This window comes from Peromyscus leucopus, chromosome 2, assembly GCF_004664715.2.
Source record: "Peromyscus leucopus breed LL Stock chromosome 2, UCI_PerLeu_2.1, whole genome shotgun sequence".
NCBI classification, from domain to species: Eukaryota; Metazoa; Chordata; class Mammalia; order Rodentia; family Cricetidae; genus Peromyscus; species Peromyscus leucopus.
Genome location: NC_051064.1, coordinates 32,043,788 through 32,068,638, shown reverse-complemented (window position 1 = coordinate 32,068,638; position 24,851 = coordinate 32,043,788). Strand labels below are relative to the sequence as shown.

General features: G+C 35.3%; 1 protein-coding gene across 11 annotated transcripts in view; it reads left to right on the top strand.

Annotated features, from left to right (window-relative positions):
* Window positions 1-9,057, top strand: part of Sntg1 (syntrophin gamma 1) — a 741,147-nt gene extending 732,090 nt beyond the window's left edge. For 9 of the 11 annotated variants that reach the window (XM_028855136.2, XM_028855144.2, XM_028855146.2 and 6 more), the window contains one exon: window positions 5,374-9,056. In XM_028855136.2, coding sequence (XP_028710969.1) covers window positions 5,374-5,532 — 159 coding nt within the window. In that variant the 3' untranslated portion in view covers window positions 5,533-9,056. Of the gene's footprint in view, window positions 1-5,373 lie in introns of all 11 variants that reach the window. The other 2 variants (XM_028855148.2, XM_028855149.2) reach the window with 2 other exon arrangements.
* The last annotated feature ends 15,794 nt before the right edge of the window (window positions 9,058-24,851 follow it).

Below are 24,851 nucleotides of genomic sequence, written 5' to 3'. Positions count from 1 at the left end.
CCAGTGTATCTGGTTTATGTTGAGGTCTTTCACCCATTTGGACTTGGGTTTTGTGCAGAGTGATGAATATTGATCTATTCCCACTCTTCAACTTATAGACATCCAGTTTCCAGTTTGAGCAGCACTATTTGTTGAAGATACTTTCTTTTTTCCAGTGTGTATTAATGGCTTCTTTATCAAATGTGAGGTATGCACATGTATTTGGGTTTGTGTCTGGGTATTCAATTCAATCCCATTGATCAATGTGTCTGCTTTTATGCAAATAATATGCAATTCTTATTACTATATCACTGTATGTAGTAGAGCTTAAAATTTTTTATGGTGATACCTACAGCACTTATTTTATTGTTGAGGATTATTTTGGTTATCCTGGGGTTTTTTTTTTCCATACAAAGTTGAAAATAGTCCTTTCAAAATCTGTATAGAATTGTGTTAGAATTTTGATGGTGATTGTCCTAAATATGTAGACTGCTTTTGATACGATGGTCATTTTAACTATGTTAAAAATCCTTCTGATCCATGAGCATGGAAAGTCTTTACATCTTATGATATCTTCTTCAATTTCTTTCCTCAAAGACTTGTTTTATCATACAAATCTTTCACTTGCTTGTTTGGAGTTACCCCCAAGACATATATATGATTAGAGCTATGATGAAAGTTTTTGTTTCCCTGATTTCTTCCTCAGTCCATGTGTCATTTGTATATAACAGGGCTACCGATTTTCTTTTTTTAGTTCATTCATATCCAACCACTTCTCAGTTGTAAGATTTTGCTGATGGAATTTTTAGGATCTTTTATTTATACTATCATATCATCTGCAAATAAGATACATTGATTTCTTCCTTTTCAATTTTTATCTCCTTGATTTATATCAGTTGCCTTATTGCTCTAGCTAAAACTTCGAGGTACTATATGGAATAGATATGGAAAAAGAGGACAATGTTGACTTGTTTAGGATTTTAGTGAAATTGTTTGAGTTTCTATTCATTTAATTTGATGTTGGCTATAGACTTGCTGTAAAATGCCTTTATTATATGTAGGAATGTCCATTGTTTCCCTAATCTCTCTAGGACTTTTATCATGAAGGCATGTTGGGTTCTGCCGAAGGCCTATTCTGTAATTAATGATATAATCAAGTGGTTTTTTTCTTTCATTTCTTTCATTTATTATTTAATGAATTAAATAATTAAATGAATTAAATAATTTAATGAATTTTTTCTTTCATTTAATATTTAATGAATGACCAAATACTTAAATTTTGAAAGTAGGTTTTACTTAGTAAGGTTCATGGAGAAAAAAATGTCAAGAAAGCTATGTTATAAGAGAACAACATAAAAAGCCCATGGATATTTGGAAATGGAAGTCTCAGAAGCATGATAAATGGGTAGGGGGGAAAGACTATCCTCTATGAATTCATACAAGTATGAACAAGGAAGCTCTAGGAATTGCCATGGCTGCAAGAGCTGATCATGGATGCAGAAGACTGAGGAGGTGATATTGAGTTAACGCCAAACCAGGATCCATCAGTCTTCTACAATCTCTTCGAAGTATCTGTTTCTTCCTATAATCCACTACAAACCCCAAATTGGTAAAATAAAATTGTAAGGTCTTAATCAACATCACTCAAATTATTTGAAAAATAAGTAACAAGGTGAAAAGAATAATTAAAAACTTTGATCTTACTTTAAATGCCTCAATATTTAGGTAATTGGAGAGTTTGACAAACAAGTTATAATCTAAAACTTAATAGAAGTAATTTTGAGAAACATTGCTTTAATATTTGTGTTCAATGACATTCAAAATTATCTAAATTAATTATGCAAGACACAAACAAACTTATAAATATATATAAATATAGAAAATATATAAATATATTATAAAAATATATAATATAGTATGTTATTAATATATTATGTATTAATATAATATATCCTTTTATGTATAATATATACTATTTAATATATAATATATTATATATGTGTGTATGTTTCTTGCTGAGTTCATTTAGATGAATTATAATTGATTCCATTAATAATAATACTATAATATATAAATATATTTAATATATACTATTATACAAAATAAGAGTCAATGAGGCCATAGATTTAAGAGGCATGGATGTAATGGGGTAGATGGTATGGAGAGAGTTGGGGGAGAGGACATGTTAGGCATTGCACAGAGGAGAAAAAAGGGAAGAAGAAATGATATAACAATATTTTAATTAAATTTTTAATTTAAATAAAGTAAACCTTAGATAATTATGACAGAATTTAAAAAAAGACTTCCTTGGTGGAAATGTTTTGGGTAATTAAAATAATGAAGTGAGTGTTTTTTTACTAGTATCAGAAATGTCACTATACTAATCTGACTATGAACTATTAAAGGATTAAAGACAACTGTTGAGACACTAGATGAACGCTATTATGTTCCTATTGCAAAGCCCAAGAAAATACACTATGCCTGTTAATTTTCTTTAGCAGTTCTCTGATGTATTATAATCTGTTCTAATAGGTTGAATATCACTGTATAATTTGCAAATATCAAGGACAGAATGTAAATTAGTTATAGTTCTTCATCCTTCATCAGAAATATGTATTTAAATAACAAAGAATATGCATCATAAACAAAAGCCTTTAAGAGTCAGTCTCAAAGACTTTCTCTCAGGGTAAAAGGAGACACTTCATAAGCAGAGGAACTATTATCTGAGGGATGAATCTGCTCTCACCGTGTTCTTTCTATCTGTGTCTCTTTATTGTTCTAAAAAATCCCACCTTTACAGTGAGGGTGGTGTCTGCTTATAAACATTTACAACTGTAATTCTTTGAACAATGCAATTCAAGACTTGAATTTCTCAGGGTCACCAAGGCAGGTAAGATTCACACACAAAGCAATAAATGTCAGCTTTAATTTACAGCACAAAATGGGAATTGGTTAGTGAAGGCTCCTTGATGAGGTCAACTAGAGGTTAAATCAGCAAGGGAATCTAAGAGGAGAATTTGTGTGCTTAAAATACATTCCTAAGTGTGGCTAAGTAATAAGCTAAAGGTTTATAATCAGTAAAAGTTATAAATAAGATTAAAAAAACCTGTCTTTTTCTCCAGGAACCACTTCCTAGTGGGCAGGGTTAGCATTCTGGATAACTAGACAACTTGTGTAAATAGTGGTGCAGTTTTCACCAGTGTTGGCTCGCTTAAAAGAAAGTCTCAGATCTTAAAGATTACACCTAGTGCTTAAGGATGTAGAACAAAGAGAGAATTTAAGCTTAATTTGCACAAGAAATATAACCTGGCACCTTCCAGCTGCTATGGCTGAATCAGCATAGGTCTTCAGCAGGTCTGTGGAAAAGTTGACTTTCCTTTGGGAAAGAGCAAGAAGCTGATTACCTTTCTCATTATTTTCTCAAGGTAAATTCAAGCAATAAATTTCAAAGCTAAATCTTGTGTCAATAAACCCAAGTGGTAGTAAGTACAAGAAGTTAAGAAACTTTTAGTGCAAGGTTAGTTTAGTTCATCACTACTCTTATCTATAGGTGAGGTAAAAACCAGGGCACGCTTGTCCTCTATCTGTCTAAGTGTCTATGAATCAACATTTTCAGACACGTAGTAACTGTGTGTCCTTGGTGTGTCTGGAAATGTCTCAGGTGAGACACTTTGGCCCAGACACTTAACACTGACCAAATGCCTGCCAATAAAGGTAACCGCAGGAAGGCAGATCTCTACATTTACATTGGAGAAAGAAACAAATTCCTTGTTGTGGGAAGCAGATTTTTTGACTATGTGACTCTTTGCACACATAGTTAGGGAATGTTATCAATATAGCCCAAATGCATAGAGGAAATTGTACCCAATAGATCATTAAAGACTTTTAAATCATGGGAAATGAACTGCAAATTGTAACAGATGGGAATAAGCTATGACTTCTGCAGCAAGAATTCATTCAAAAGGCAATAACTCCAACTCACTTTGCATGATGGTTCAGTCCTTTACCAGGACCCTTTGTTCTGATAAGTTGACCTTTATCAATGATGGCTGAATCCCTACTGTATAACCCTGCAGTTCCCAGCACATCATTAATTTCAGTGTTTTACTACATGTAAGTTATCATCATTGTTGGCCGGGCAGTGGTGGTGCACGCCTTTAATCCCAACACTCGGGAGGCAGAGCCAGGCGGATCTCTGTGAGTTCGAGGCCAGCTTGGGCTACCAAGTGAGTCCCAGGAAAGGCGCAAAGCTACACAGAGAAACCCTGTCTTGAAAAACCAAAAAAAAAAAAAAAAAAGTTATCATCATTGCAATGATAAATAATCTGCATATCAAGTTTATTAAGCATATAAATCTATTAATCAGGTGTTGTGCCCAGATCGTAACCCCCAGAGAGACCACCAAGGATGAGCATACCAGAATGCAAAAGCAAGGTTTACTTCTGCTGCAAGTCATGACAGGGAACTCATCTCAAGCCATCTCAAGTGAGGCAGGGAAGAGTTACACTTTCTTGGGGAAGTTAGTTTTTATAGGCAAAACCCATAAAATTTCTTAGAGGGGAGGGGGTTAGTACGGGTCCATCATTGATTGGTACAGTTTTTCCCGGGCCTGGACTTTATCTTATTCTAGCTTATCTGTTTGCCCTGTCAGGAGTTTTACATCTCATCTCCAGGGTCTGGTCATGTTATCTCCGGAGAGGGGCATCTCGTGGTTAATTAGTTACCATCAGACATCCTGACTTTGTTCTTTTGAGTTCCTGGGGCTGGCCCCATCATTTCTGGGCACTTGAAACTGGCCTGGGTCTATCTATATTGAGATATCTTTGTCTAAGGCCCCCTTTTTGAGACAATAGAGTGAGGGTCTTGTTGTGCCTAGATCGAGTCCCTAAAGCCGCCACTGGAGACTTTAGGTACAGAATGCAAAAGTAAGGTGTATTCTAAGTTTACAAGCCTCCAGGGAGGCTCTTCCAAATCTCTCACTCACAACAGGGAGGTTTCTTTGTGAGGCCAGTTCTTAAAGGCACAGACCATATAATTTATTTTAACCTGCCTCCCTTTTTTTAGTCTTTTGTCGAATATCCTGACTCTGTGTTTTCCAAAGGTCCTGTAGCAGATACAGCCACCTGGGGAAAAGGGGTCTAAGTTCTTATCTACACTTAGGAATCCTGGTTTAAGCTTCTCTTTGTCTGTAGGGGATAGAGTGGGGGGTTTTACTGAGATATCACATCAGACTTTAATCTTCTTAGCATTATAATGTCGATGAGAGTACTGTAATTTTATACATTATATATTCTTGATTCCAGATGTTTGTTACACATAAAAATGGCCACTTCTTGACAATATTGTGAAAAAATTAATTTTCCCCTCATTTATTTATTTCTCTTTTCCTTTCAGGAGTTGGAATTTTCAAATTTATTTTCTGTTCTTCACTGTATTCATTCATTTTTTGCTGCCAAAGTAGCTTGTTTGGACCCTCTATTTTTAGGTAATAAGGCTGCTGCTTCTACTGCTGCCAGCTCTGCTTCTACAAGCAAAGCAAAGCATGTGGCTTAACATGCTGAGTTCTACCGTAGAGTCCTCAGGGTCACTCCTCACTTCCACCCTGGGGATACCACACTTTCACCAAGTCAACAGTGAATGAAGTAAGACTACAACCCCAGCAGAAGAAGGTCAGGAAGATTCTGCAGCATATCTTACCCTGTAAGGCATCTGCAAACAATGCTGGATAGGCAGAGCAGCCTATTCTTTCTCCTCTGATCTTTATCAGGACATAGATGACCATATGTATGGTTACAAATGTTTGGTGTAGAGTATGTAAATAACATAAAGTTGTAAGCTACCTATAAATAAAAATGCCAGTTAAATGGTTATTTCTCTATTTTAGATTATTTTGTATGACAAATGCATAGTGGGCCAAAATCATGAACCAATGCCATATCATTGTATTAAGAGTGTAAAGAAGTTTAAAAAAAAAAGTGAAAGCAAGGCAAGTAGCGTGCAAAAAAAAATAATGAAGTTAAGACATCAAAAACAGAAGTACCTTAACTTATCCATATGAGTTACTCCCTGTGTTCCCATCCTATGGTTCCACATGAGCACTCCAGTTCTGTTTACCTGATTTTAAATATTATGCAGAATAAACAAAGACAATTACATTGGCCTGTGATAACACACTAGGAAATTAAACATTTTTTCTTGGGTGAATGTTACAAAAATATTTTATATTAGCAAATGGTACTAGTCATGAATGACCAAAATACTCATGACTCTCCTGTTCTTCATTTAAATACATTTATTCTTATTTTTTGCCTAATGAGATTTATGAACAAACTAAACTTTCATAAATTTAAGTGAACCAAAACTCTTGCAAAGAAAATCATATCAACAAATCCTATGTAAGAAATAAGACTTTGCAATCCTTTTCTATTTAATCAAGAATTGAAAAGTTGCTGAAAAGTAGCCACAGACCTTTTGAGAGCTGGTGATGTTATTATTTGAGTATATTTGTGAGTAAATTAAGTGAGATTTAAAAACAAAATTCAAAATATATGCCATAGAATGCCATGGAGAGTGATCAAGTAGTTTCAAATGATTAGGCCACTGTAGTTAGCTTGTGTTAGCATTAGAAAAGTGAAAGGACAGAAATTTGCAGTGTGGAGGTATATAATCTCAGCTTAGAATCTGATCTTGGTAGTCATACAAAGCAGGAAGCATTCTCTGGTCCTCATCTAAGGCTCTCTAGGTGTCTTTTTTTAAACAACTGGCTACTTATTGAAAGGTAAATAAAAAGTATATTTTTACTTGTACACATTACAATTGAACATTTTTCTATCCCTTTTTAAATGACCAAGTTTCTAATAGGCAGTTCAATATTGTTTCCTTAAATATAAGAAAATCCCACATAAGACTTGAGAAGAAAACAAAAGTATTTGTATAGAGGAACATATGTCCATGAAAGTAAAGTCAACAAGTAGTAAGCAATTTTCATAATCATTAGAAATATTGATTAATTTTGCATCAGGTCAAGTGAAATCTCATAATAAGATCTGAAAAATGTAAGGTTAGGTCTTAGATGACTTTCCAGAGGAATGGAAAAATTAATAATAAATGTTTACAAATTCAGTCTTTATAATAAATTTCAATGCTTACTATATCCACCAAACATAAAAGCTATTGTAAAATTTGAATATCACCAAAATCTGTGTTCTGACTTTCTACCATAAAGTCGAAAGAGTAAAGACTGACAAACCTTACTATCTCTTCTGAAACCTCTGCTATTGAGCATGGAGCAGCCACAGGTTGGATGACCTGTTCTGTAGTGCATGTGAAATGTGTCTGTCATCTAAAAGTAAAATAAATTAGAAATAGCCTGGGATTTAAAACCATACAGAGGTCTTCTGTAGTCATTTAACATATTTTAGGGGACTGGAGAGATGACTTAGTGGTTAAGGGCTATTATTGCTCTTTCAGAACTTGGGTTTGGTTCCAGCACCCATACCGTGACTCACAACCATCTGTAACTGAAACTCCAAGGGTTTTGATGCCTTCTTTTGAAGTCAGTAGCTAAACATGCGTGTGTTACATAGACATACATACACCACATTTTTAAAAAAGTAGATTTTACAAAGTTCATTTAAACATGCAAAAATGTCCTTTTTGTTGTTACATCAAATATTCTACCAGTGCTCACATTGAAGAAAACAGCAAATGTACGAGATGAAATCTCTGAGTACAGACACATAAATGTATAGAGACAAGTATAAAATGCTGAGATTAATTATAATGAAAGAAAATGTTTCACATACATATATAGCATAATTTGAATTCAGCAATAAAGTGTTGCTTGAATTAAAACATATTGAAACAACCTTAGTATTGTTACTTTTTATAACATTGATTAAAATAGCACCATGCTGAAATTGTTGTTTAACACGATTAGTGGCCCAAGCAGCAATTAGGAAAATTCTGTTCTGATTTTCATCAGTTTAACAGGTAGTGTTTTATGCTTTCTTTATACTGTTATTAAGCATTGTTATTTGCTGTTGTGGCTTGGACTACTTGAATGAGAAAGTCTGGAAATTAATCAAAACACAGATTTCAGTTTCACAGCAACTTAGGTTCAGATATAGAATTTTTTTTTCAAAAACCCGTTTGTGTATTAAACACATATGAGAATGCTTAATGATGTGTTAATCCTCTAGTGCCTTGATGGATGTGTACTCATATATATGTATTTGAGGAGAAATTAAAGGGCATATTAAAGTGTACAAGCTTAAAGAGAAATGTAGTTATTGTGAGTTAGAAACAGGAGTTTAAAATCATTTGAAAACTGCTAAGATAAGAAGGTCTTTTATGTGATAAAAATAACAAATCAACTGAACTGAAATACATTAAAGCAGGGGCATTTGAATTTCTTATAGTGCAACTTCAAAAACACCTTAATTGATGGTTTAAGTACAATAAATCCCCAATACTTCCCATCTAATCTTATTTTTAAAGAGTGGGATGAGCTAATAATTTCTCACCCATATTTCAGGCATGAACTGACTTGTTTTAAAGCCACTGATCATAAAACTCACCCAGAAAGAAGAAAGACAATTAATGCCAAGTCAATATTGGCAGACAGAGAAAACATTTCCATATAGACAGTGTGGTTTTCTTCTGGACACATTAGCTGATGAATCCACATATCCCTTATTTATGGTGACAAAGATTGTTCATAGTATTGTCCATGTAGAATGCTGACATGATTGAAGCTTGGTTTATCACTGAAGAAAACTGATTCTTAGCAATCACTTTACTTCACTGTTTCAAACCAGAAGTGTGGAGAAGTGTTCCCAATCTAAAGACAAGCTTATACTTAACTCTGCAAGGTAAGTGTCCATGTTCCAACTTAATGATAAACATTTCACTCCTGTAGGTATTGCTCATGAGCTTAAGGACTCTCTTGATGAGTATCTCTACAATCATTGATGATATTTTGTTCTGACTCCTTAATACTTAAATTCATGTCACTTTATATTATAGCTTACCCTTAATGATAAATAAAATATTATAAATGTTATATATTTTATACATATTACAATGTAGTGACATAGAAAGAAAAAATGTAAATATCTTTATTTCCTATTTAAATGTTTGGTGTATATTTCTAAAATGTAAATTCAGATCTGTGACAACTTGCCACTCTCTCTTTGAGTTCATCAATGAATTATTGCAAAAATAAAGCAAACAGAAAAACCTTTTTTAATGAAGCATAATAAAAAATAAAAATAGAAGCTTTTACTACTTCCAATTTTGTATCATTTTTTCTGGCTTTGATCTGTAAGTTTCAAAGAAATTTAATCTATAATCCTGACAGAATGAAGTTGAATGTGAAAGGGAAAATCTGATCTCTCTACTAGAAGTACAAACCAGAAACACAATCTGTTCTGGCTCATTAATATTCATAAACATTTGGTGTCTGACCTCTGAAAGACAGCAGAGACATAAGGAAGGTGCTGTTTGTGAAATTACTTAACCAACCAAAAAGTTGCAGCTTTTGAAAGCATGACAACTTTGATATCTATATAGTGGTCCATTAAGAACAGCATCTATATTGAGAATCTAGGCCAAAGACATCATTATCTTATCACTAATAATTGAGGAGCAATTACTGAGGTATAATGTGCCTTTCCTTAAAGCCATAATTGTTATTCATGTGATCACAGCATCATAAGAGCATGCTCACAAGAATCTCTTCCAAACAATCCCAATGGTCATATTGTCCTTGTTACTAAATGAACTCTAAAACCTTTACAGCTTGTTGCTGTTGTTCCATCTTTTTCAGTTTAAAAACCAGGAAGAAATTTAGATATCCATAAAAAAATAGTAAATACCCATCATGTATAATTCCAATAACTGAAGTGAATACAAAGAAAAAGAAGTAGTAAGTCTTAATACCACTAAAATAAACAGAATCCATTTTAGATGAATGTTGCTCAATCCATCATTGTCCAAACAGAAGTAAATGAAGAATTTTAAGTTGATATACAAACAAGTGCATCAAGTATCTTTATAAAAACAATTGGGTTGGTGTAGTAATTTATCAGTGCAGTGCTGATCTAGCATGAATAATGTCATTGGTTCTCTCCCTAGTGCAGCAAATATTAATTGTAATTAATATAACAACAAAATACTCCAGGATTTTAAGAAATGCAATGGGAAACAGTTATTCAGAGAAAATATATGAATAAAATTAACATAATATATATGCTATCTTTTAAAAGTATTTTATTAATCTTTAAGGATTGCTTACACTATATTTTTATCATATTCAGCCTCTCTTTTCAACTCCTCCATGATCCACTGCCACCTCTCAACGAAGTCATCATTTTTGGGGGAAGGGGCCAGAGTGACAATCTCCTGGAGCATGATTGACCTACAAGGATTCTACCCTTAAAGAAAACTGATTCTATCTGTCCCATCATCTGTTAATTGTAAATAGCTCCTCAGATAGGGGTAAAGTTGTACATGGTGTCACAGTCCTTGTGAGTTCATATGTGCTACCATCCTGTTGTGTTAGGTAAAGGGTTTCTTTGTAGTTATCTACCACCTGTGGCTCTTATAAACTGTCATGCCTGGGACTTGAGAAACAAGCATATGATATAGATGTTCAATTTGTTTCTAATAGCTTTTATCTTGATTAACAACTATAATATATTTGCTTCTTGGAATTTATGCTTTTCCAAAGAGAAGGAGATATAAACAAAGGTGGAGGTATACATGTATTTGAAAGAGGCAAATGTTATAAAGAACTTTAATTAAAGCTTTTGTTTCAAAATAAGTTGAGTTTTGATAAATGAATATGGCTCTGTAACATCACCAAGATTATTATTTAAAACAATCTCTCCCTCCCCCACCACACACACATTGCTATGTTTATACACATGGACTACTGGACCAGGATTTTACCTGGATTCTTGGAATCAAAATTCACTAAGCTATCTCCTGAGCCATAGTTTTGCATTTTCAAATATGTAGGGAGAAAGAGGGCACTTCTAAAACATGGCAGCTTTCTTAGTGAGAATGCATCTGAGTTCCTTTCATGGTGTCCATCAGTCTGTGTGATTTCATCATGGGAAAATTTCTTTCATATGTGGAAGCTCTAGACCTTGTGCCTTCTCACCGGAGATGAGGGTTCCTTGGTTCTAATTTTTGAGGAAAACATAAAATGTCACTCTATGCACAGACTTATTTGTGGAAATAAATTTTCAATTTACTTTATTAAGTCCCTGGACTACTATTGTTATTCCCTAAGCTAGATATATTTTTAATTAGTTGCCAAAGTAGCCTCCACTTTCATACAGGCTTCAAAACAGTGAATTGCTGTTCCAGATCTCAGTACCACTTGGCATTGCCACTCTTGATGATATTAAGAAAGGTTAATATTATATTTCCCTAAACTGAATATATTTTCATATGCTAATTTGACACAATTGTTTTTAGTTTGATTTTCCTTTCTAATAAAGTCTTTTTTCAAATTCTTCAGCATCGAGTAACTTTTATATAATAATATTGGTTTTATTTAGCTTTTAGAATAATTTGTATTTTATGTGTGTGGGTGTTTTACCTGTTATCATATTCATGCTGTTCCTGTGGAAGCCTAAAGAACATGTTGGATCCTCCAGATCTGGAGTTACAGACAGTTGATAGACACCATTTGGGTGCGGAGTACTTAACTTAGGTACACGGGAAGAGCAACCAGAGCTCTTAACCACTGAGGCATCTCTCCAGCTCTTAATCACAGTGGATTTTAGTTATAAAGGTTGTGTTGATACATATTAATTCGCCATAGTGTTTGGGTTCATAAACACATTTTCATGAAAGCAAATCATGTATTTGGACCACATTATCTTCTTTCCTCATCATTCTTATTCAAATATTTCCATCCATTACCCAAGAATATCTCACTTTAAGTGCCATGCCATATGTAATATTTATACCCTAAATTAATTTACAAATTTACTAATATAGTTAATATGACATGACAATGGAAGTGATATGTATTACATATGTACATATGTGCTTATGATATACACACACATACAATTTTTATGTATCATAAAAATATAGAATTCAAAAAGTGAGAATATGCAATGTTTGTCCTTCCTACTCTGATGTATTTTATTTAATATGATTATCTCCAATTGCCTCCATCTTCTTGACAACAGCACATTTTCCTTCTACTTTATGGCTGAATACAGGCAAGGACTTTCTGTAAAGGGTTGAAGTTGCTAAGATATAAAACTAATCATTGTGAATGGATCACAGGAAGGTAAACAGCTTCTGTTTAGTAAAACAGTTAAGGAAAAGTCCAGTCTGCAGAACAGGAGGCTATCTATCTCCTGCCTGCACATGGGAAGATGACTCATATCTATCAGCAGATATATCAGTTTCTTCTTGAGTATGGAAAAAATTATAATCATAATGGGAATCCTTCACCATATAGATGTCAGCCAAACTCTGCAACCCTTAGTCTTGTGTCAGGGACAAGGATAGAATCTCTAGTTAGTGGAAAAATGCAGACCCCCATAAGACAAGGAACTAGGTTATTTTACAGTCAGCATGTTGAGTCAGAGCCCTTGACCCTTTCACCCTGTAAACATCCTGTTATCTTGACCCACCTTATGCAGATGACAGCTTCTTGCTCCTCCCACCCTGCAGGAACTATATAAACCCTCCTAGAGAAAAATAAAGTTGCACCTTGATCAGAATCTTGACTTGGTGTATTTCCTTTGTATCTCCTGTCCCTACATTCCCTCCTTAGGGTGGTCGAGTACCCATTGTAGCCTTGTAGGCCCAATGGTTCTCTTGGAAATATTGAATAGGTATTCAGAATTTGGTAAAGTACATTTAATAATTTTTTCCTTTCTTGTTTGATTTTGGTATAAAACACAATTTAGGTCTTATAAATTATTTTTAAATAGAGATCACAGTTTTTTTTATATTCATCTCAAGAAGTCTTGATATTCAAGGCTTTAGCTTCAGAAATAGGTTTATCAAATATATGAAATTAGTTTATATATTTATCTGAAAACAAAACAGGACAACTTCAATATGCATAAACTAATTATTGTGATCTACTGTTTTAATAATGTTTGTTAAAATTTATTCTTGGGCTAATAATGTAGCTCAGTGGCAAAGAACTTGCCTAGCCTATGCATAGAAGCCAATTCAGTGTTCAATTTCCAACACTGAAGAAAGAAACAAACCAACAAAATTTTCTGTGTAATGATGGTTCATTCATTAAGAGGACATGCTCTTGCAGATGACCTGAGTTCAATTCCTAGCATCCCATCAGGCATCTCACAAATACCTGGAATGCATGTTTTATAGGCACCTGATACCTTTTTCTGGCTCCAATGGGTACACATATACATAAAAACTAAAACAACAAAAATCAAGCAAACAAATGAAACAACAATTTCATCCTGGTACAGAAACTTGTGTAATATAAATATTCCTGAGACTAAGGCCAGAAAACCAATATTTTGAGATAATCTTAGACAAGAAAGGGAGATATGTGGTGAACATAACTAGATGATGTTGCTGAGTCCCCAGGTTTGATTCCCAGCACCCATACAGTGGCACAAAATTGTAATTATGGTTTCAGTGGATCTGACATTTGCTTGCTTTTGCACCTCTGCAGGCACTTCACACATGTCAATACAGGCAAAACACATACACATAAAATAAAGTAATAAAAATATTTTAAAAGCCACTAATAAAACAAACCAGTAGTAGTTTAAAAGAAAATGGCCCACAAAGGGAGTGGCACTATTGGGGATGTGTGGCCTTGATAGAGAAAGAATGCTATTGTGGGCATGTGCTTTGAAGGGTACTTTGCTCAAACTATGCTCAGTGGGACACACTTGCTTCTACTATCTGCAGATCAAGATGTGAAATTCTCAGCTCTTTCTTCAGCACCATATCTGCCTGTATGCTGCTGTTAAGATAATGAATTAAACCCCTGAATGTAAGTCATTCCCAGTTAAATGTTTTTCTTTACAAGAGGTGCAATGGTAATCACGTCTCTTCATAGCAATAGAAATTGGAAGACACTATCTTGTATCAAAGTGCCTTTGTGAATTTGATTATTTCTCAGATAAAATGCTTTTCCATTGATATAAGACATTTATCATTTCCTAAATAATACAACCTTTTAATGAAAGTTTGGCATTTAAAGTTAATCATTTCATGGTAATCTTGAGTTTTAATAGTTTAAATTTTTGTATTTCTCTAAATTCCATTATAAGCTTTAGAAAAACTTGTCAAATTTACAGTACCTCAACTTAAATAATAATTACACAGATGTATAGAGAAGAAATGTTTGTGAAAGTATAAGTTGTCATAGAAAATAAGTATTTTCAAATCCATATATATATATTTATGTCTAAGAAAAAATGACTGGTATTTTCTGTGGAAACCATTGACTTAACTTAACTTCAACTTTCTTAGTGAAGGATTCGTTGTAGATGAAATGATGAGAAACTGAGTCTCAATTAGAAGAAAACTAATCAGTTAAAGTCAATAAGAAGGTAATATTACAAATAACTTAAAGATCAGTCCAATTTCATTTGAGAACAGTGCAGGAAACAAAGGGTTGCCTTAATTATACAAAATCATTCAACTTGGTGATACAAGTCAAAGAGTGATAATTGAAATTACACAGTTACAAAGCCCTTGACAAATATCAGAGACTGGGACAATAGTTTCAGCACAGTAAGATCCAGAAGCCTCAAACCAGTATTTGCTTTACCATTTACCATAGTTTCATAACAAGGATTTGAAGCATGTCATTTCATTTCCTTAATTCTGAAAGAGTTTGATTATAATTCTTTATCATGGATTTTTGTGGTTTTATCCTGTTTGGGGAGTTTTCAGAATCTTAAAACTTCAGACCTGTGTGCATTTTATAAAGCTTTAATAGGCCAGAGTGCCCAATTAAAAACTGGGGTCCAGATCTAAACAGAATTCTCAATAAAGGAATCTCAAATGGCTGAGAAATGAAGAAATATTCAACATCCTTATTTATCAAAGAAATACAAATCAAAACTATGTTGAGATTCCACCTTTCACTCATCAGAATGACTAAGATCAATAACAAAAGTGAGTTAATATTGGTGAATATGGGGAGCAAGGGGAGCACTCCTCCACTGCTTGTGGGAGTACAAACTTATACAACTACTATACAAGTCAATATGGAAGTTCCTCAGAAATCTGTGTATCCATCTACCTCAAGACTCAGATATATTACTCTTGGGCATATTGCCATCCTATCATAAAGACACTTGCTCAACTCTGTTCATAGTGGCTTTATTCATAATAGCCAGAAACAAACAAACAAAAAAACCCCACATCTTTCTCAATCGAAGAATAAGTAAAGAAAATGTGCATTTATACAATGGAGTATTTCTCAGCAGTTAAATAATGACATTGTAAAATTAGCAGGCAAATGGGTAGAACTAGAAAAAAAACATCTTGTGTGAGGTAACCAGGATCAAGAAAGACAAACATGGTATGTATTCACTCATAAGTGAATATTAGCTGTTAAATAATTGATAACCATGATCCAATCCACAGACAAAGAGAGGCTAAGTAACAAGAAGGGCTCAAAGAGGGACTGTTGGGAGGGACACTAGACAGGGAGGTTCTGACATCTCATAATTTTATCATGTTTCCACTCCATACTTTGCTCATTAGTATGTCTCAATATAGGGCAGATTTGTATGCCATGTAATTGTCTGAATATATAGTGGAAAGAGGCTTATAATCTGAACTTTGGCCAACTTCACTAGCCTACCAGGTCTTGTTGACCTTTTTGAGTTTACTTTGTTTTTAATATCTTGTTCCTATGTAAGTACAGGTGCAGATGTTTCAAGAATGTCTCATAGCCTCATGAAGCCTCTGGCTTCTTTATTGTCAAAACCTTAAACACATAAGGAAAACCTTCAAGTAGATAAGGATATCTCCCTAAAAGTGAGGGGAATAGTATGTTCAGGACTGTCCTGGGGAAGCTTAGAAGAAACATTCCTGGGAGAAGACACAAATGATTCATAAGGAATTTTCCATCAATCTAATATCCTCAAATTGTAAAAATATTAAAAGTCCCTCAAGTATGCAACAGGTGGGAATGAAAACCAAAGGTGGCATGGTAGCCATCATACAGCTCTGCTTTGCTGGATCTTTGTCAAGCAGCTGTGCTGGCTTTATGACATTGTATTGTTCAGTATTTCAGATGAAATGTGCAGTAGCAACTCCTGGGAATCTATTTAGATTACAACCCTAAAAACATTGTCCTGTGTGAAATAAACCAGGACAAATCTCTGTGGTGTAGCATTCCAGCTACCTGAAGTTACTAGAACTGGTAACTGAAGATAGAGGACAAACATTGATGGTGTTCCAAGCTAGGGCACAGGCTACTGAGTATAGCCAAATGAGTAACAGATTTTGCCCTGAATCTTTGTAACTGTTTCAGAACTAGAAAAAAAGTGTTGATTGCTATTGTAAATACATGAGATATATCTAGCTTGTTTTTGGAAGGTCATTAGGTCATTGTGGGTTCTGTAGATTTCACCTCTATCATTTACATCATTTTTTGAAGAAGAGTTCTTGGTGAGTTAGACTAATGTGGAGGTTTGAAAGAAAATAGCCCCCAAAGCAAGTGGCACTACTAGGAGGTGTGGCCTTCTTGGAGGAAATATGTTACAATGGGAACAGACTTAGAAATCTCCTTTACTCAAACTTCCCTCAGTGTGACTTTCAGTCACTTTTCTTTTGCTTGCAAGAGGTAGCACTCTCAGCTCCGGGAACACAACCATATTCCAAATCATGATGATAATGGACTGAACCTCTGAAATTGTAATTGAGACACCCCAATTGAATGCTTTACTTTATAAGATTTGTAGTGATCATGGTGTCTTTTCACAGCAATAAAAACCCAAACTAAGACAACTAATTATCAGACAACAGTTTTAGAATATAATCACAAGGCTGTCAATGCTTTTATGAATGGAATATTAATCTTAGATAAGTAGAACTGAGAAAGAAGAATGCTGGCAGGGAATATGACAGTAGAGTCAGTTTATTTTGATGAGATACCTTCTTGTTCCTAAAGATACTACCATGGAGTATACAAGAAATCAGATTTGTGGATGTCATCACTGAGCTTTCCAAGTCAATCAGGGTTGGCAACATTGTTTACTGAGAATTATTTGACTGGCTCTTTTACTTCTCTTATTTATTGAATAAAATTTTCTAACTCAACAGGAGATGAGTTGAGGCCATTCATTTTACTCTAAGTTTTGTTATGAAATCTGGTTGCTGTAGCTAGCCTCTTACTGCTTCCATATTTTCATTTTGCAGAAAGTATTTGGCCAGTTAAGTATGATGAACATTCCTTTAGGTACATATTGCTTAAGTTAACTGGTGAGGCCCTTGGGAGTACACAGCAGGTGACAACTAGTGCTGGACAAGTTGACCCCCCAGATGCAGGAATCCCTGTTGGGGGGCCCCACTTGGAAAAGCTATGGAGTTATTGAATATAAATGACTGGTTGTTTTTTGTTCATAACTTTCTGGAATGTCACTGCTATGCTGTGGGGAAATTCCACAGCCCTTCAGTGGTGTGTTTTACACTTATTGGGCACACCTAGAGCTGTGGGTGTTCAGGAGGATTATTTAAGCTATATAATTTTGATGTATAGAAATAATACTGGGATATTTTACATTACTCAGACTGACAGGATTCTCAGTCACAAAGACAGCCATTTAAACAGAAAGCTAACTTTAGACTTCAGAGCAGATTCACAGCAGGCTGTTTGTCCCTAGAGACAAATACATGAGTTCATTTTTTTCAGGTGTTGTTTTCCTTATTCAAGGTCAGAGCTTGGAGCAATTTAAGACATAACGTTCTCAGTAGCTGACTTTTTGAATATAGTCCTAGCCTCACTTGATGCTACAGGCTCAAGTTTCATCGAACTGTTGACTTACTGTCTGGGAACCCTCACAAACTTAGAGCTACATGCATGGGTCAATGTAACATTACTAGCCTAAGAGAAACTTCCTGACTTTTCTTGTGTTATGAGAATGGGTAGGTCTCTGAAAATGTAACTTATAATTGTCATATTTTGGCTGTGAGAAGCAGAAGTGATGTAGAGAGAGGGGCTGAGGAAGAGCAGCCAAGGTGAGCAAGGCAGTGGCAGTGCAGAGAGGGAGAGTGGAGGACAGGTGTGGAGAGATAAATATGGAGACAGTGAAAGTAAATTAGAGAAGCTGCCAGGTAGAGAATGAGAAAGAATGAGAGCTAATTAGGAAGCTGTGAAGAGAGATTTTCAGAGAGTTTTTTCAAGATGAAGTAAAGAGAAAGTTACCATCAGAACGCATCTGTGTTCCTTTATTTTTCCCTTCAGATAGAATATGAGGTCTAGCCCTCAGATAAGAATTTTTCTTAAACCCTCACTACTCTGATATCTTCATTTTGCTACCCTGGAACAGATTGGAAGCTGGTCTCTCAGTCTGTCATAGTTAACATAGTATGGAGTATTTTGTGATGTTATTTCCAACTGTAGTTTGCTTTTGAAAAAAATCTCAGACTAAATAGATTATAGATAATTTAGTTACTAAAAGTTTTAGAAAAGCTACAATATAAGACAAATATTACCAAACCTAAGAGATTAAGGAGGATGTCACAGAAGAATATGAACATTTACTGCCTTATTTTATGGCTGGTGTTTTGTGGCTAAGGGTAGCATGGAAGAGAATTCTCCTTGGTAAACATTGGAGAAATGAAGCATTTGTGTCAAGGAAAGGAATAAAATCATGAACAAAAAACATACTTTGGGTTATTGGTCTTAAAAAATAATCTAAAATAACACTGAGAAATGCCGGGATCAAGTGATGCTCATGTATAGTTGTGTGTACGTATATATATATATATATATATATATATATATATATATATATATATATATATATGCCTTCAAATATAGATGTTAGATAATGAAGCTAATAAATTAAACAATTATTGTGATAACAAAGGTAGTGAAGGTATGAGTATATGACAAGGCTACAACTGTCTCCAAATGTTGAAAAATTCTCCTTTTCTTAAGTAGTTAGGCATTAGTGTGCTGGAGCTTGAGGATAGTATTTCTCATCATATTCAACTTGGAGTCTTACTTCCTTGATCCCAATGACTTTAGAAAAAGAAGTATAATTGTTCCTGTCCCTTCAAGATAAGTTACTAGGTGAAAAAGAGGAGATAAAATGTCTTTGCTAAAACCCATCAAGAAAAATTCCTCCTCCTCATTAAAATAATGAAATCTACCAAGACCTTCTTATGTTCCCAAAATATTATGTTTTGTTGCATTCATCTTTACAAGTGTATATACCTGACTAAGAGACCATCCCTCATCTACCTGAAAATATGCTAAGGAGACAGACAGAAGGATTTTTCATTTAGTGAGATGGTATACATCCCAGGGGGAACTCCTTCAAAACAGCTGCTTGTATATCTTCACTGCTAAGCCTATTCACTTTTCTGACTTCTAATTCAAAAAGCATAACTTGTCCCTGACCTCTTTCTCAACTTTGAGTACCAGCTAAAAACTGAAGCATACTTTGCTTGACACAATGGGATTGCTTACTCTTCCCCTAAAGCATTCTCTCCCACTTTCTATAGCTATTTCTTGACCTCCCCTACTAAGTAATATATATATATATGTATATACATATATATGTGTATATATACATACACACACACACACTTCCTTTCTTCCTCTTCCCATTAACCCATTACTGACAGCTTTCAAGATGAAGAGTTTGTCTTGCATATTGTTTGTCCTTCAAATTCTAATAAAATTTTCCTTGGGTTTTCCCTTAAGAATGCCTTCAAATTCTTTTATCAACCAGACTAACAATTCACAAAAGGAAATAGTTGAGAAAATGTGGTGACTCAGATTGGATATTAAATATTTTCTTCTGGGAAGAGAAGTGACAATATTCTATGATTAGGGAATTTTATGTAAGGCAGACGTATGATTAAAAAGAGAATTTACTCTTTTGAGGCAGGCAAGCATAAGAAATAGCTTAGCCTAAATAGAAAGTCTCATTCAAATTCCTCCCCTCAGAGGTCAGGGAGCCCTGGGGAAGGGAAGACTGAAAGTATAAGAGTCAGAAGGGATTGAGGACACCACAACAAAGCCCTCTAAGTAAACATGAGCAAAGCTCATATGAACTCACAAATACACATGCACAGAAGAGGCACAGGTCTGCCCCCACATATTCTATGCTTATATTATGGCTTCCAATTTAGTGTTTTACTGAATGGGTTTCTAATTCTTGTCCCTACTCTTGTGCTCCTTTCTTCAATTGGTTTGTTTTTTTCTAACTTTGATTTGATAATTTTTCTTTTATCTTATTATATTTTATATTGCTACTTTTAAAAAGTGAATGAATAAATGAAAACCTAGCCCCTAGTATAAAGGTCAACAAGTGAGCTGTCATTTATACCTGCTGAAAGAAGGAAAAATCAGTTTTCTCCAAAGAAGTGATACTGGTATGTCAATCACTCCAGGGCAGGCTTCATGTTATGGAGTAGTTGACCAACATATGATGGACTCGACAATTTTTGTTTGTGCTTTTATTTGGCTACTGTTTGTGGTTGGTTGGTTTTGGGGGGGTTCTAAGTTTGGGAGATTTTGTTGATGCATTTGGGGTTTTGTTTGGTTTTTCTTAGAATTAATTTAAAGATGTGTAGGCAGGCATTTAGAGAGAATGTGGAAGGACTTGTGGAGAGGGAGCCTGAACTGAACTGGCTTACCCCAGTGACCAGATCAGTGAATGCCCTAACTTTCACCACAGAGCTTTTGTCCAGTGACTGATGGAAGCAGATGTAGAGAACCACAAGCAAACATCAGGCAGAGCTCCAGGAGTCCAGTAAAAGAGTGAAGGCGGGTTCTATGAGCACATGTCAAGATAAAAGCTTGAGAAAAACCTGTTAAAATGTATTATAGAGAAATTCAGACCCATACATAATTTAAAGGTTAAATTATCTCAGGATTGAATTATATGGTTACAGTAAGACAGGCTGTTTTCAAACAACCAAACTTAATCTACCTGGTAACCATACAGGAACTGCCAAATATTCCTGTACAAGCTAGCTGGACTCCAGTGGAAATGTTAGATTTAAGGAGATTTAAAGAAGTTATAGTATCATATGGAGTGCATTCTCCATTTTAAAATCAGATGTTAAACCCATCATCAACTTGTAATAGAATTATCTGTCAGAACTGGAAAGAATTGGTAACAGCTGTCCTATAGGCCAGTCCACAGTTACAGTGGAGAACTTGGTTTAAAGAGGAGGTTAAAATGATAGAACAACAATATAGAACTAGAGGTATGGAATTTTCCCAGGATCAGCTTCTTGGAGAGGGCAATTATACTGATATAAAAAGACAATGTTTATATGATAACCAAACTCTAATTCTATGCTGCATAGCAGCCATGAATGTGTGGAACAGAATTGAAGAAGCAGGAAAACAAATTGAGTCATTTACAAAAGTTATACAAGGCCCCATGTTGGGTGCCAATTGTAGACAAATTTCTAAATAGTCTTATGAAATAAATATAAAACATGGAGCCAAATATAGGAGTGAAAGCCTTAGAAAGCTCAGGGAAATAGGACAAGCCACCAGCCAACCATACCTCACCAACTCTGCAGCTTCCAAATGCAAGTTACTTCCTGTCTACTCACGTCTATATTCCTGCTGTTCTGCCATTTGATTTGCTCTCCCCTTTCAGCTACATCACTTCCTCTTCCTACATAGCTCTGTCACTTCTTGTCTGTCTACACAGACCTCCAGAAATCCATGGTTAACTAGTTTTGGAATTTAAGGCCACACCTGCCTCTGTTTCCAGTGTGGTCTTGAACGCACAAAGATCCTGCCTGCCATGTGATAGGATTAAAGGCATGTGCTAACACTGCATGAATTCTGTGTTGTGGCTGGCTTTTTCCTCTGATCTCCAGGCAAACTTTATTTATTAAAGCACAAATAAAATATCACCACACACATTTCTTTGGACTATGCACTATTATGCAGAGTGAGAAAGTAATATAAGGTAGATCTTGGCAATATTGTTCTTTAACACTTAAGTGGCATAATACACACTGAGTGCTGTGAAAAAAAATTAGCCAAATGATGAAAACTTAAATATAACACAATCTGCAGCTGGAACTATTTTGTAGGAATCAAGTAGAACAGTTGGAACTGACTTACTTAGAGAATCTTGTAAAGAAGTCAGCCATGTAAGACATAGAGTAAATAACACTTTCTACCTACCATTTCCTTCCACTGTTGTGGTTATTGCACTCCTCCAGAAGGAAATGCCTGGCTCGTCAGACACAATTAGTACCCATATTCCTTTTCAGCCATGGAACCTCAGCAATACAAAGAATAGCTTGAAATTCTGAGGACCTCCCAAACATCAATGGTCAACTACTACACATTAATTAGCCATACCTGAATCTGTCTTCATTTTAATATTCCCTTACCTCAATAAGGACTTCCAGAAACCCAAATTGTCTGCTTTCATGACACAGCAGTACCTGCCTCCTGTTTACTCCAGAAGTAGGTATAACTTTTCCTTGATACGGTCCTGAATCTCTAAGGAAATAAAACTTTCTAGTAATACTAACACATCTGCATTGTTGATGCTAGCTCAAAGGATCTGACTTTCTCTCTCATTTTCATTTTCCTCATCTGGAAGATTCCAGGATTTACAGTTGGATACTTTACTCACTTCAAATTTTAATAAAATAGTCTTGAAGCTTCCTTAGCAGTCTGTTTTTCTGAAAGCAATGTCCTAAATGTCAAAATTCCATTCTTATTCTAATCACTAAAGAATAAAGATGAGCTAGGCAGTGGTTACATGTGTCTTTAATCCCAGCACTAGGGAGGCAGACCCAGGCAGATCACTGTGAGTTCAAGACCAGCCTGGTCTACTGAGTAAGATCCAGGACAGGCACCAAAACTAGACAGAGAAACCCTGTCTCAAAAACAAACAAAAAAGAATATAGATGAAATTTAAAAGGATATCAATGAGATTAACAATGGAAACTTAATTACCAAACACTTGGTATTCAATATAATACAGTGATCTAAAGTACTTAGAGGCTCATTATTTAGATAACTGGAAAAAATGTAAGCAATAAAAAAAGTGATCCTTATTTTAAAAGTTAGTATTTCCTACTCTTTTTTTAATTTAGAAAATTTTTCTTTTCATTTTACACACCAATCAAAAATCCTTCTCTTCCCTCCTCACATTTCCCACTCCTCCCAACAAGAAGGAAAGGCCTCCCATAGGGAGTCACATCCAGTAGAGGCAAGTCCAAGCACCTCCCCCTGCCTCAAGGCTGTACAAGGTGTCCCATCATAGGTAGTAGGCTCCCAAATGCCCACTCATTGCACCAGAGATGGATTCTTATCCTACTGCCAGGGGGGACCCAACCAGATCATGCTACACAACAGTTTCACTGCAGAGGGCCTAGCCCAGTTCCATTCAGGCTCCACAGCTGTTGATCCAGCTTTCACAAGTTCCCATTAGTTTGGTTTGATCATTTCTGCAGGTTTTCCATCATGACCTTGTTGCACTTGCTCATAGAATCCCTCTGATCCCTCTTCTCTCTCTTTGACTGGACTCCTGGAGCTCTACCTGAAGTTTGGCTGTGGATCTCTGCATCTACAACCATCAATCACTAAAGAGGAACTCTGTGATAACAGTTAGGGTATTCACCAATCTGGTTACTGGGGTAAGCCAGTTCAGTTCAGGGATCTTCTCCACTATTTCTAGTAGTCCAAACTGGGGTCATCCATGAGGATTCCCTGGAACTTCCTGAGCACCCAGTTTCTCTCTATCTCCATGATGACTCCCTCTATAATGGTTTCTCTTTCATTGCTTTTCCACTCCATCACTGTTCAAGCTTGATCATTCCATTTCCTTATGTTCTCATACCCTATCCCCCTACCCTCTATTGCCCTACATTCATCCCCAGTTTACTCATGGAGTATTTTTCCGTCCCAGGGCAATCCATGCATCCATCTTTGGGTCTTCCTTGTTAGCTAGCTTCTCTGGAGTTGTGGGTTGTCCTCTGGTTATCCTTTGCTTTCCATCTATTATCCACTTAAAGTGAGTATATACCATGTTTGTCCTTCTGAGTCTGGGTTACCTCACTCACAATGATATTTTCTAGTTCCATTTATTTGCCTGCAAATTTTGTGATGCCATTGTTTTTCTCTGCTGAGTAGTACTATATTGTGTATATGTACCACATTTTCTGAATCCATTCTTCAGTTGAGGGGCATCTAGGTTGTTTCCAGGTTCTGCATATTATGAATAATGCTGCTATGAGCATAGTTGAGCATGTGTCCTTGTGGTATGATTGAGCATTCATTGGACATATACTCAAGAGTGGTATAGCTCAGTCTTGAGGAAGATTGATTCGCAATTTTCTGAGAAACCACCATTCTGATTTCCAAAGTGGCTATACAAGTTTGCATTCCCATCAACAGTGGAGGAGTGTTCACCTTGCTTCACATCCTCTCCAACATAAACTGTCTGCAGTGCTTTTGATCTTAGCCATTTTGACAGGTTTAAGATGATATCTCAGAGTCATTTTGATTTGCATTTCCCTGATGATTGAGGGTGTTGAGCAATTCCTTAAATGTCTTTCATTGATTTGAGTTTCTTCCTTTGAGAATTTAGCTCTGTAGACCATTTTTAATTGAATTGTTTGTTATTTTGATGTCTAGTATCTTGAATTCTTTATATATTTTG